The 14,772-nt window shown below is 50.4% G+C and overlaps 1 protein-coding gene across 1 annotated transcript in view; it reads left to right on the forward strand.

Moving 5' to 3' along the window:
* Nucleotides 1–14,772, forward strand: part of RSPO4 (R-spondin 4) — a 34,158-nt gene that overhangs the window by 16,153 nt on the left and 3,233 nt on the right. The window contains exons 2-4 of the mRNA XM_010960967.3: nucleotides 9,226–9,414; nucleotides 10,013–10,153; nucleotides 12,618–12,803. Coding sequence (XP_010959269.1) covers nucleotides 9,226–9,414; nucleotides 10,013–10,153; nucleotides 12,618–12,803 — 516 coding nt within the window. The remainder of the gene's footprint in view (nucleotides 1–9,225; nucleotides 9,415–10,012; nucleotides 10,154–12,617; nucleotides 12,804–14,772) is intronic.

Consider the following 14,772-nt stretch of genomic DNA (forward strand, 5'->3'; position numbering starts at 1 on the left):
TCTTCTACTGCCATTAGTGCTGTGGGGCTTTGGGGCTTCAAGGTCCTTAGAGATTATCCACACCCTTAGGGGCTGCCCCTAGAAGTGGGTGAAGGGAGCCAAGAGAACTGGCTTGAGAGCCTCCCCCTCGCCCCATGCAGGCCTCGGCCAAAGCAGCTCAGCTCTCATCTGCCCAAGTTTGTCTCCCAGATCCCATCCCATCTTGGGAAAAAGGAAGCTTCCTTGGCTGGAAAAAGTTTGAAAGCCCTTTATCAAGACCAATCCCTTATTTTTCTGCTGGGGAAACTGAGGCAGGGGGTGATGAGGTACATTGCCAAGGGTCACACAGTGAGTCCAGGTCTCAGCCAAGACAGGAAGCACGGCCCTTGTTCCCAGCCCTGAGCTCTGTCCATCTTGGGGTTCAACATGGCAGGGTGAAGAGAGTCATGGGTGGAGCAAACTGCGAGACCTGATCCCTCTCGCAGTTGCAAGCATCTTAGGAATCATGGGCTCTCAGTTCTCTTAGGAAGTTCCCCCACCTTCCCTGGAATTCTGGCACTCGTCCTCCTCCAGGGATTGTGGGAGCCTCCCGATCTGGACCAGTAGGCATCGTCCTCGTACCCCCCCAGCCCCCACAAGTGGCATTGGGTCTCCAAATGGGCTAGAAGTGTCCCACCAGTTCCTAAATGCTGCAACATCCTCCCACTCAGCCAAAGCTGAAGCCTTTACCACCTCCCAGAAAGCCACAAGAGGCGTCAACAGCCATAATGAGCCCAGGAACCAGCAACTCCCCAGGGAGGGAAAGGGAATTAGCAGCTAGTGTTTCCTGCCCCCAGTATTGCCAGGTGCTTTATACACAGCTCTTGGGGTGCTTTATAGCACTCAAGGCAGGCTCAGAGAGGATCAGAGAGGCAAGACACCTGCCTGAGGCCACACAGCCAGATCGCTCCACTATGGGCAGAGCCAGAACCTGCCTGAGTCCACTCCCCCACCCACAGGTTCTCACTGAGCACTTACTGTATACCGGGTACTGATGCTTCTGATGTGAACAGCCAGAAACACCTACTTCAGGGAGATTCCATTTTTGTGTGTGGCAGGAGGGGGGGGAACGAAATGAGACCTCTTGAGACCTCAAACAAACATGTCACATATCAGCGGGGGATAAATGCCGAAGAACAAAGCGGGGTGAGACAGGGATGCGGGGATGGGTGCTACTGCAGGCAAGGTGGTCAGGGAGGTCTCCCAGGGAAGGGGACAGACATTCCAGCAGAGACCTGAGGAGGGTGAGCCCTGGTAATGCACATGGGAAGGGCATTCCAGACAAAGGGAAGAGCAAGTGCAAAGGTCCTGAGGTGGGAGTGGTCTTGCCTTGTTTGAGGAACAGCAAGGATGAGGCCAGTGTGGCTGGAGCAGGGAGAGTAACAATGGGCAGAGAGGGGGAAGGTGCTGGGTGTTGGTGCAGACCAATTTCTGACAGACTGCATGTGGGACAGGAAGGAAAGAGAGGGGCAGGGTGACTCCAAGGATTTTAACTGTAAGTGGAGTAGCCATTGACTCAAATGGACAAGTGAGGCAGGTTTGGCGGGGATGAGGGGGCAAAGGATAAAAGTTTCCATTTGGGATGTGTATTATTATTATTGTTGTTGTTGTTGTTGTTGTTGTTGTTGTTGTTATTGTTATTGTATACTGAAGGTCTTGCTCATTAACCCCTTGGTTTCCTGTATGACACCTCAGCCAGGATTTGCTGTCTGCTCCCCACCCAAGCTCCCTTCCTGCCACCAACTCATATACCGTCATGTACTCACTTCTCTTAAAAACCTTTCCTCCTCCTCCGCAAGCTAGTCCTGCTCCTGTCCCTACATCTGCCTCTCCAGAAACCACCCCTGATGACTACAGTCTCTGAGCCCAGCCCCTGACTGCTGGAGCCTTCACTTGGCTCTGAGCTCTGCTGGGCAGACGTCATCAGCTTTCTTTGCTATGTGTGGGTTTCGTCCTCCCAACCAGACTGCAGGCTCCCTGAGAACAGTTTTTGATAACTTTTATTAAGCCATTATTCATTCATTCATTTAAGAAACAGTTAGTGGGCACCTACGATATGTAAGGCTGGGGAAATTCGAAGAGCAAGCCCAGCTGGGCCCCAGCCCTTAAGGGAGCACCTCTGGGAGCCTCCCATGCATCTGCCATGAATCAAGTAATAAAATCAAGCTCCAAAGAGCTGTGCTAAGCACTTTGCATGGATGCGTTCTCAGGTGCCTGGGAGGTGGCTGTCCCATTGTCCCCATTTTTCAAAAGAGGAGACAGGTTCAAAGGAGTGAAGGCACTTGCCTAAGATCACCCAGCCAGAAAATGGTGGTTTGTCATTGTGCAAATTTGAGATCATCTCAAGTTCCCCCCCTTTTCTGGGTCTCCAAACCAGGAGTCATCTCCAGGACCCATCCCTTGCTGGGGATGGTGCAATCTGCCCCCTGAAGCAGGAATGTGCCCAGGGGTCCTCTGAGCCAGCCTGCAGTGGCAGTGACTGTCTCCCAGATGTGGCGGTCTGAGCAGGCAGGCGGGAGCCCAGATGTTGTTTATTTCGTCTGGTCATCAGTGACATGCATCCTCCATGGCCAGCAGGGATCGGAGACAGCACTGCCCATCACTCTCTGTGTGGGGCCCCCCTACGTGGTTTTGGATCCTTCTTGAGGACAGAGCAGGGCCCAGGGCAGGGCCTGACCCTCCTTAGGTTGCCCTGCCTTGGGGCAATGGTCAATGGTTTCTTTTTCTCCTTCCGCATCCTTTTCACTCGCAGGGAGTGCTTCAGGACAGCTGTGTTAAATCCTTTAGTCCACCATGACACACGATGTTCTCATGCAAGGCACACCCCAATTATGAAGAAACTCTACCCCAAAAATGTTGACCTCAAATTAAGAGTTCTGTGCTGATTGCCAAAGCAAATCCAAGATCGCAAACACCAGTGGAGGCATGGCAGGTGGTGATTGTAAGATTACCGAGACCCTTGTAAGTATCAGGCCTGCTCAGGTTCACAAGGTTCAGTAAGGTTGGCCAGTATGATTCCTATTTTACAGATGGGAAAACTGAAGCACAGAGAGGTTAAGACACTAGTTCAAGGTCACATGGGCAAGGATAAGGGGCAGAGCTGGGATTTGAACCCAAGCAGTCTAACTCTTAACCCTACTCCACTTGTAAAGTGAGAACCTGTTAGCAATGCAAATTCTCAGGCCCTGCCCAGACATACTGAATCAGCCACTCTGGGAGAAGGCCCAGCCATGTGTTTTACCAAGCCCTCCAGGTAAATTTGATGCTTGCTCAAATTTGGGAACCCCTGCTCTACATTGCCTTCTAATGTGAGTAAGGGATTGGGTATAAGATAAACAGCAGCCTGAGCCTAAGAATCCATGGCAGCTGACCTTTGGCCTCAGTGTCAGGGATAATAATAGGGAGGGGTGGGGACTGTGGCAAACGGGAGATCACAGGCCCCAGCTGTGGAACTCCAACCAGTCATTGCCCTGCGGGAATGTGTCGATGTCGCGATATCATGTACACATACACACCATATGCGGAGAGAGCTGATGGCTACTCTGTCTATTGATTCTTGTAAAAGGGTTTATATAGGACAAGCATGATGCCTCACATACCATCTAAGTTATAATAGTATTAATAATCTTAAGCCATTTAGGTTCCCAGGCTCCAGGTTCCCAGGCTCCTGCAGTAAGCACAGGAAGTTACATGATCAAGGACAGATTGTTTTAAAGTTCATCACAAAACTTCATTAAGTAGGCCATCTCTTATCCAGCCGGCTGTGCTGTCTTAGGTTGTCCTCCTCTGAGGATCTTACCCGTCACTGGCTATCTAGCCGTCCATACTGGATACATTAAATAGGCCATCTCTTATCCAGCTGGCTACGTGACGTTTCTCACAGCCTGTTTATCAGTTCAACCCATGGCTTATTCTCTAGAGCCTTCAGGCCGGGGCGTACAGAATGCAGGCCCAGCAGTGACAGGTATTTGCACCTTCTCCAGAGAAGCCCAAATTCCAGCTTCTTATGTGAAGTCTGATTTTTTTAATGTTGGTAGATTAGTTTTTTGGGTGTGTGTGTGTGTGTGTGTGTGTGTGTGTGTGTGTAGCTGGAGTTCTTGGCTTGGGCACTGAGGATTTTTCAGTGACAGACTCATTGCAGGCTACTGAAAATATAAGCCTTTCTGGGGAAAACTGGTCATTTTCGGGATCCCAGATGTCACCCTATGCCTTTGACCCTCTCGAGGAAAGCTCTGCGGAATGAAAGCGGGTGGGAGGCACGGTCATGCAGAGGTGACCCTGAATCCACTCCAGATCCCTAAATGGAAAAATATAGTGATCACTGGCAAACACTGAGCCCTTGACTCCTACAGCAAGAAGGTGCTTGGGGTCATTCTCAGGATGAGGGCCACCCTGAGGTTGAGAGTCCTCATTTCAAAGAGCACAGGTCATTCTCTAATCCCAACAGAAAAACTAAACTGCCCTTCACCCAAGACCAAAGCTGCCTCCTCGTGCCTCTGCCCTGAGCCCTTCCCATGCCGAGGGTGAAAGGCCATCTCCCTGGAGATGGTGGTTGGTGTTGTCCTCCATCAATGCCTCTGGCCTCCGTCTGCTCACCTGTGAAAGGGGAGGAGGGTCCAAATGTGGGTTGACAATCCCACCGTGGGTTGTGACAGTGAGGAGACAGGAAAGGAATTTACATTTATGGAGAAGCACCTACTACGTGCCAGGCACTTGCTGCTTTGTTTGAACACCCCTCATAACAATGCCCGTGGGAGCAGGAGTTGCTGCCACAGTTTTTCAGATGGGAAAACTCAGACCCACAGAGATGAAGGGACTTGTCTAAGGTCACTCTCTATGGGTGATCGAGCCAGGATTTGAGCATGGATACCTGCACCATAACACACATCCTTAGATATGAGGGCAGAAAACAGTATAATGACAGGAGCATCCATTTATCTGCTGCCAGACTCTAAGCTAAGAGTTCTCCATGTACTGTCTCCTTTCATCATAACAACACTGCAACGTAAGTGTTTTCACCCCCTTTTACAGCTAGAATAACTGAGGTCCAGAGAGTTAAAGTACTTTGCATGTGATCACTCAGCTGCTGCCCAAAGTTCATAACCATTGAGCCCTTAGCGCTGGACCTCACACAGAGTAACTCAGTAACTATTTGTTGAATGAATGGAGGGATGGATGAATGGATCGCTCAACCTTGGGCTAATGCACATGCTGAGAGTTGTTATAAGCCTGCATCCCTTTGTAAACTGCCAAGCCTGATGTGATAAATTCCATAGTCATTCTCCATAAAATGGACATCCAAGTCTCAACTTATCCCTTGGGTGCTTGGGGAAAGACAAAGTGACTCAGATGTCATTCCAAGCCCCTCCAGCTGCTGGAGCAACACATGGCCATACTTTTTTGGCTAACTGGCATTTTGACTGGGGGAGGATGGCCTTGATTATGGGAGATAGTTGTTAAGGGAAGTCGCATGGGGTGTCATGCCCTCTGATACCCCAAGAAAACTTGGGGAAGTTGAGATCAGAGCTCAAATACTTTCAGTTAGAAATGTGCATCAGAGTTGAGAGAAGGCGGCAACGAAGGCCAGCGTCAGGCTGAGGTGTGGAAGGAGTCGGGGTTTTCAAAGTGTGCTCTCTAGAACCCCAGGGCCCCATGGCGTGGCGCGGTGGTCAGGCTAGGTGGGCCATGCTTACTCCCCTCGGTCTTGCTGAAGCAGGGCTGCTCCATCCCAATCTGCTGGGCTTCACCTATCTGGTGAGCTCCATCATTTTGATTGTCAGCTTACAGGAGAGTGCGCTCAAGTGGACAAGTGACTTTCTTTGGAGCTATGGGGAGAGCCAAGCCTTTGGGGACTGAAACCTGGGCTTGGACGATGGTCAGAAACTCTTATCTGACCACCTGAGGCCAGTGAGGTTGCTTTTTTCTCTCTCTGCATCTGATTTGTTTCTTTTTTTCTCTCTGCTTCTGTATTAGCCAGGAGGCTTGGTTGCAAGTGACAAAAATCTACTCAAAGTGGCTTGAGAACAGAAGAGACTTTATGGACTCTCCAGGGTGTGGCCTCCATTGCCCACCAGCTCTGGTCTACATCTTCCCAAATCCAAAAGGGGTGTACACACACACACACGCACGCGCAATCCTAAGACTAGGTCTTGTTGAAACACGTGCCTGTGTCTGACCCAATCCCTGTAGTCAAGGGGACCTGATGCTCTGATTGCCCAAGTCCAGGTTAAATGCATCTGGATGGAGATGGCTCCACATGAACCTCAAAGTCAGAGACTGGGCCTCTGTTATCAAAGAGAGCAGCCGCAGACGCTAGTGCCCACCAAAGCTTCTCACATATGTGTACCAGAACAGGCTGCTCTGCCCTCCTGCAAATGGAGGTCAAGAAGTCAGCCGAGACCATTGTCTGTCAGCCCACAGTCAAAATTCTCAGGACAGATGGTCTAACTGGCCCAGCCTGGATGAGCTGTCAGTCCCTGGTTCAGTCTGCCCACCATTGGCTAGGGGACAGAGTCATGCAGCACAGCATGGATGCAGGGTCTGGTTCTCAGGGAAAGAAGATTGTGAGCAGAGAAGACACTACCAAAACTGCATTTATTTTGGGCTTGTTTAAATGCACATTCCTGGGCCCAGACACTTTATAAGCCTCCCTGGGGATTCTAATGCACAATCAAGTTTAAGAATAATCAAGTTTGGATCTTCCTAAAGCAGCATCGAAAATGCCACTTGTCATCACTTATTATTCATAAAATTAGCATTCAAGTCTCTACATCTAGGAGCTTGGGGTGGTGGAGCATTGCTCTTTCTAATTGAGTTACAGAGATGTGATGGAAAGCCTGAGTGAGGCCATCAGAATCAGGAAAAGTCAGAGGTGTCATTACAACATATAGGCACTAGAGGGCCCCCTACCAACTGCCGGGACCAAAAATGCAGCAGGAGGCAGAGCCTGCTGCTCTCTTCAAAGACCTGGTGATGAATGATGCTGGTTGAGACGCATGCCATGTGCGCACATGCGTGCGTGCGTGCGTGTGTGTGTGTGTGTGTGCGCTCACGCACACACACACACACACACACAGAGATGAGGCTTCTTTGCTGTTTGGCTGCCTGACCTTGGGGAAGCCTCCACCTCTTCTGGCCTCAGGGTCCCTAGTGAAGCTACAGGGGTTGGGATTGAGTGATCCCTAAGCTCTTCCGATAGACAGTGGTTAGTAAGAGTTTTGCTTTGTCACCATCTGTGTTGCTATTACAGTCATGTCTGTGGACTTCAGCCCTCCCACCAGGCTGTGAGGTCCTAGAACGGCAGGGCCACATGTGGCTCACCCCTGTGACCCCAAGCTCCACCAGACACAGAGGAGGCCCTGAGCAAATGCACCAAGAGGGCAGCGTGGGACCGACTGTCATGGGTCCCTGCCCCCACTGATTCTGCTGAACACTGGGTGTGACATTTCACCTCTTTGAGTCTCTGTTTCCTCAGCTGCAAAATGGGCAACAACACGCATGCCCATGTCAGGCTGTGAATCTCAGTCCACAAACTCAGTTTTTAAGAAACACCATTTTGTATTTCTGTAATTGAACATAATTTCTAATTTGAACTCCTATCCTGCCAGGTTGCAGAGATCATATCAAATTAATCGAGGGTCTCTTTGCCCTTTGCTAGTTGGGTCCCTTCTCAGGGCCAGAGGGCTTATATAGTGCCAAGGCACTGAGGAGGGACCCACCTGCGAGGCTGAAGACCGGACATCAACAGTCATTACCATGTAGTCCTTGTATCTGTCAGAAAGCTCCAGAAGCCTAAACTAGAGGGACGACATTTTCCTCCCTCTCATGTAAAGGAATCTGCAGTAGAGAGCCAAGCCAGTGTCTCTCTGTCAGGTCTCTCTGCCCATGCATCTTCGGAGGGCCCAGCCATCAAGTCTGCAATCCCCCAGGTGTTAGGGAGAAGGGGAGGAGAAAAGTGCGGCCCTTCCCCTGAAGTGTAGTTCCTGGGTGTGGCAAGGACACGCCTACTTAAAGCCCATTGGTCAGAAATTAGACACGTGGCCACATACAGCTGCAAAGGAGCCTGGGAAATGTAGTCTCTATTCTCCACGACGGGAATTCTGCTAAAAATCAGGCTCCTATTACTGAAGAGGAGGGGGAGATTGGACATAGGGGACTACTAGCATAGTGATCAGGGGCACAGGGCTCCACCGCTCTCAGAATTTCTGTCAGAATGCAAGACCTCAGCTGGAGGATGGGCCTGGGCTCGGGGACAGGAGCTGGGAAGATTAGGAGTAGGAAGAACCGGGTCCTCTCTCCTTGCTCCTGCCCTGCAGGACAGGATTGAGGCTAAACTCTCTTCGTTAAATATTTTTTTATCGTGAAGTATTTCAGGCTTACAGTCAAGAATTTAAAAAAAAAATCTAATGAATATTTGTATACTTGCCAGCCAAGACTTCTATCAAGTCTTACTGTTTTTGTATTTGCTTCAGATTTTAAGAAATGAAATGTTACAGGTATAAGTGAAGCCCTCAGTCTTCTTCTCCAGCTCTTTCCCACTTCTCGCCTCAGAGGTGCCACCATCCTGAATTCAGTGTTTATCAGTCCCTTGTATGTCTTTTACTCTTAATACAAATGTATGTACCATAAACGTTAACGGAGTATTGTTTTGCAAGTTTTTTGAACTTAATATAAATGGTTTCTTACTATGTGATTCGTTGCGCAACTTGAGTTTTTGCTCTCACCATTGTCTTTGAGATATAGCCATGGTGACAACTGTGACTCTACCCCAGTCATTTATCACGGCTGGGTCATAGATATACCATATGGCTGTGGTATATATGACTATCTATTCTGTTGATAGATGGTTAAGCTTTTTCTATTGTTTGCTATCAAATGCTGCTGCAATAACCATCTTTGCATATGGCTCTTGTGCACATACACAAGAGTTTCTCTAAGCCAGTGGTTCCCAAAGTGTGATCCCTGGACCAACACCATCAGCATCACGCCCCTGACCTTTAAGCTTTCTAGAGGTTGCACACATTGCTTTACCTTATATCCTACTGGCCAGATTTTGGTCACATGACCATATCTAGTTGCCTGGGAAATGTAGTCATTTGTTTGGGTGACTTGATCATCATCCCAATGAGACAGTCTAAGCTGTTCACATATGTGGTTTGACTCTCTCTCTCTCCCTTTCCCCACCCTCCATCCTGCTCTGGCTGGCAGTGGGCACTGGTCTAGGGGGCAACTGCACAGGCTGTGTCATCTGCTCAGAGGAGAACGGCTGCTCCACCTGCCAGCAGAAGCTCTTCCTGTTCATCCGCCGGGAAGGCATCCGCCAGTATGGCAAGTGTGTGCATGACTGTCCCCCAGGCTACTATGGCGTCCGCGGCCAGGAGGTCAACAGGTGCAAAAGTACGTGGCCCCTCCCTTGTCCTGTGCTGGCACTGCGTTCCTGAGCACCTCCGGCCCACATCCCACCTCTCACCGAGGGGAAGCAGTATATGCCTGAGCCTAGACTCTGAGATACTTGCTTGGATTCAGCCTGGCTCTGAAGTCCTAAGCAAGTCAGTGTCCCCTCTGGGCTCAGCACTAATAAAACAGGGAAACTTCACCCTAGTTTGCTGTGTGGCCTTTGACATGTTACTTACCCTCTCTGGGCCTAGCTTAGTGGGAAGAAGAGTCCTAACTCCCAGCTCTCTTTTTCACTGTGACCTGGAACAAATAATGACTATCTCTGAGCTTTGTTGAAAATGGAGTAGGGAGTCCTAACTCCCAGCCCAGATTTACTGTGTGACTTCAGGCAAGTTACTTGCCCTCTCTGAGCCTCAGCTCAAATGAGAAAGGGAGTTCTTGAATGCAGCCCTGTTTGACCCTCGACAAGTCTGGGCTTCAGTGTGTCCTTTGCTACAGAGCTTGGGGCTGCTCAGAGGCCCTCCCCCCTCAGGCAGTCCCAGATGATCCCCTCCCTGGGCAGCCACCCTCACCAGGGGGGGCCCTGGCTGTATTACAGAATGTGGGGCCACCTGTGAGAGCTGCTTCAGCCAAGACTTCTGCATCCAGTGCAAGAGGCAGTTTTACCTGTACAAAGGGAAGTGTCTGCCCACCTGTCCGCCGGGTACCGTGGCCCAGCAGAGCACACGCGAGTGCCAGGGTGAGTGGGGGCCTGCTCGCCCTGCCCCCATCTCCTCCCTCTCTGGAGCAGGGGCTGGTGAAAGGTGTCAGGAGACCCGGAAGAAATCATAGTAAAATGTCACATGATGATGGGAAGCCCAACACCATGTCAGGTACACAGAGGAACCTTCAATACACTAGACCCGTCAGAAGTACCATTATTATGATTACTATTACTACCAACACTGACATCATTATTATTGCCAAGGGAGGCAGCAGAGCACAGAAGGGCACTGATTTTAGAATAAGACCTGGGTTCAATGCTAGCTCTACAATTCACCCATTTGTGACCTTGAGCAAGTCACTTAAGCTCTTTGTCCCTCAGTTTCTCCAAATGTTAAAAAAAAAAATTACACTAGAACAGAGAACCTACTTCATGGGGAGGGTTGTTATGAGGGTTAAATTAATTAATACAATTTATAGTACTTAATACAATAACTAGCACACAGTAAGTGTTCCGTACATGTCATTATTATCACACGTCATATTAGCTGTCATTATTATTACTGCTCTGTTTTTCGCCACTCCTTTTCAGACTCCTATGTGAGCTCCTCTTCTGTGATCTGTCCTTACATGAGGCTGTCCCACAGTGTTCTCACCTGAATCACATATCTCTGCCCACACATTCTCTCTGGGCTCATGTTCACGGTCATTTTAAAATCTGATAGCTCCTGACTAGATGTCCTCAGCTGCATTCATCCATGAGCAGCAGACTCACATCCTCACCTGCCCTGTGGATGCCTCCTTCCCTCCCTCCTCATCCCCGCCCTGGTGCTTCCTCTGGGCTTCCTCCATCAGTAGTCAGCTCCACAACCCACAGGCTAGCCATGCTGGAGACATGGGCATCCCTGTTGACTTTTCTCTCTCATCCTACATCCAATCCAATCTACTCATTCATTCACTCAAGAAGTATTTACTAGAACGTCTAAGCACCAGGAAACTTCCAAGTTGCTGGGGACACATTAGTGAACAAAAGAGATAAAGACTCTGCTCTTGTAGATGTGACATTTTAGTGGGGAGACAGGAGAGACACACAAGAATAAAGATGTTAGATGGCAAAAGGAACTTTGAGGGAGAATGAAGCAGAATAAAGCTCCCAAACCTACCCCAACCCTTCCTCTCCCTTCTCCCTGACCCACCCCCAAACTTCCCTTTCTCCTAACCTCCCGTGCCTTCTGGGATCTTAGCCACAGCCTCTTACCTATCTACCTGCTTCCGGTCTTACTGCCTCCAGCCCATGAAGACGCTCATCCCAGAAGCCAGAGTGATTATTTCAACATGACAATCTGATGAGGTTTCTCTTCTGTTCAAGGCCCTTCAGTGGCTCCCATGGTCCTCAGGTAGAGCCTTCCCTGGCTGTGGGCAGTCTGGTCCCCATCTGCCAGCCTCCTCCACACTCCTATCTTTTTTTTTTTCCTCCCCCATGTAAGTCCATGTTCCAACTTTCCCAGCAGAGAGCAGAGCTGTCCTGGGATTTTGCTGGAATTATTCCTTCCACTTGGAGCCCTTCTCCCTCCTGGCCCTCCCTGAGCATGGCTAACCCACCCACCCGCAGTCCCCCATCAGCCTTGTCCCTGCCACACCTGGGCACCCAGCACAGCCTGTGGCAGCGCTGGGTGCTGAGCCTTTGCTTCCCAAATCAGTGCATCTAGAAGAAGCACCACTGTTCTCAAGTCTGCAGACTCGGTTTCTGGGCCTAATGAGATCGTATACACTTGTTCTGTTGTGTGAGCTCCTTCTCTGTTCCCTGGGCAATCCCCTTACCTGCTCTAAGCCTCAGTGTCCTAATCTGCAAAATGGGGGTAGTAAGAGCTGCCCTATTCTCTGCCTACCTTTCAGGAACTCTTAAAAGAATCAAAGGTGAGAGAATACTATATATATTAAATATTTTTAAAAATTATTCCCTGCTGAGACCTTTTACATCCATGACTTCATTCTTCCTCACAACAGCATGACATAGCTTCCACCTCCTACCGCTGATCAAAGGCACACGATCAAGTTCAGAACCCAGGTCCTGGCTCTGAGGGCCTCCCAGCTGACCTTGTAGCCTCATCTCCTGCTCCCCCCTCCCAAACCCTCACTCTGCCCCCACTCTAGCTTCCCTGTCCCTCGAACAGGATAGCTGTCCCTCGAATAGGATAGCTGGGCCCCCGGGGCTGTGCATCCCTGCCTGAAATGCACTTCCTTCCTGTCTTCACCTGATGAATTCCTCTCTCCCTTTCACTCCTACATTGTCTCCTCCGGGAAGCCTTCCCTGCCTGTGCTTGTTTTAGTACAGCTCTCATCCCAAGCTCTCATAAGTAACTATTTAAACATCTCCCCTCTGCTCCTTGTAATAGCCAGTGAGGTATCTTCAGGGACCTGAACCCCTCAGACCCTGCCCCTGATCTGAAGGACCCTCACTGCCAGCTGACCCAATCTGTCTGTCTCTCTCCACCCCACAGAGGAGTGTGAGCTGGGCCCCTGGGGCAGCTGGAGCCCCTGCACACACAATGGGAAGACCTGCGGCTCGGCCTGGGGCCTGGAGACCCGTGTCCGAGAGGCCAGCCGGGCCGGGCAGGAGGAGGCAGCCACCTGCCAGGTGCTGTCCGAGTCAAGGAAATGTCCCATCCGGAGGCCCTGCCCAGGAGGTGAGCACCAGGCTGGGCACCCGGGGCAGCCGTGGGCAGAGCCCAGAGTGACTCTGCGTGGTCAAAACACGCTGTCCTCACAAATAGTCCCCGTGAGGCTGCTTGAAAGCCCCACGAGCTACACCTTCTTGTGGACTGAGCGTTGCCCTTCCCGATGTCCCCCTTGCCAGGGCCAGTCCCAGACCCTTGGGAAAATCAAGCTTGTCCTTCCCACCAGGAGTACTCGACCCTTTCAGACTGACCTCCTTTAATAAAGGACTTGGGACGCCCTCTTTACACTCTGAAATGAAAGTCACAGATGTGACCCACTTGCACTGGTCATATTTTTTAAAAATTAGTATAATGCCTAACTGTAATATAAAAGAGAAACAAAAGAAATTTTATCACCGCAGCGCTTGGGTCCAGCCCACCAGAGAGTACTGAGTGAGGCAGGAACCCAGTGAAGGTGGCAGCCATCCCCGGCCAGGGCCTCACACCCGGCTGCCATCAGACACATGATTTCCTAAATGGTGACCAACTCTTGGTAAAATCCAACAAAACTGTCTGTGACCTCTTGACTGACACCATGCTGGCAGCTCTAGAATGTTCAGTGAGTGTTCACAAACACTTGGCACTCACACATAAGATGGTGTTTGGCTCTGAGGCAGCAGACTTCTCAGCTATGTGAGGCTGGGGCAGCCTGAGAGACCTGGGAGGGATGGGGCCTTCTTCCTGGGGCACTGTCCCATGTGGCACCCCCAACCTCTGTCCACTGAATGCCCCTGGGGTCCCACTCATTGTGACAACAAAGATCCCCGAACAGAGTTCCAAGATACCCCCCGGGGCTGTTAGGAAGCCCTGCTTTAAATAGAACAGAGGCTTCAGAGTGTGGTAGCTAAGATGTAAACAGTGAGTAGTGATCATATGCAATTAGCTAATGTTAACTGTGCACCTACTATGCACGGGGAATTGTGCACCTACTACGCACAGGGAACCGTGCTAATTCTCTACATTCATTAAGTCATTTAATCGGCACGATGACACTGTGAGGTTAGTATTGTTATTATTCCAGTTTTACAGATAAGGCGATTGAGGCCCAGAGAGGTTGAGCCACTTGCCCAAGGATTACACAGCTAGGGAAGCTGGACCTGGAACTCAAAACTAGGTCTGCGTGCAAGGAAGAACCAATAGTCACGCTAGACGTGAGGGCCCGGGAGCCAGGTCACCTGGGGCACACGGCTGGGACGTGATGGAGCCAGGACTTGAACCCAGGGGCACCCTGGTTTCAGAAGGACTTGTGGTGCCTGGATTGGAAGTGCAGGTAACAGAGAAGGGAGGCCTCTAGGGGTCATGGTGGGCATTTGGGGACAGAGGATGAGTTTGAGTTGGGACCAGAGAAACTAAGAGACCCCAGACTGGGGGAAGCACCCACACCACACAGACACTTGTTACTCTGGCCACACTTCTCTCAGAGATGATGGCTGATCGGCTGTGGAGGGACTGAGAGAGGAAAGCTCTTCCCCTAGATGATGATGAGGATGGGGACGGGGATAATAATAACAATAATAATAGTAATAATAACAACTGAAGCAAACATTGATAAAACGCTTACCATGTGCTGGGCAGGCACTGTGCTAAGTGCTTTGTAATTTCAACTCCTTTAATCCTTACAGCACCCCTGCTGTGGGTTTCCTGCATCACCTGGGCCTCAGGTTAAATGCCTCCTCCTCAGGGAGCCTTCCATGAGCTTTCCCCAACCAAGAGTCACTTTCCATCACATCACATCACAGCACTACGTCTTCCTGAGATGATCACGCACATGTTGTGTTTGCTTGTTTAGAGGCTGTCTTCCTCTCTAGAGTGCGACCTCCAATGAGAGGAAGCTCTTTGCCTTGTTCACAGCTGCCTCTCTAGTGCCCAGAACAAGGCCTGGCATACAGCAGGTCTCCAGTCAACACCTGCTGGATGAGAGGGTGGGAGTGTGGATGGA

The sequence above is a fragment of the Camelus bactrianus genome, chromosome 19, assembly GCF_048773025.1.
Source record: "Camelus bactrianus isolate YW-2024 breed Bactrian camel chromosome 19, ASM4877302v1, whole genome shotgun sequence".
Classification (NCBI taxonomy): Eukaryota; Metazoa; Chordata; class Mammalia; order Artiodactyla; family Camelidae; genus Camelus; species Camelus bactrianus.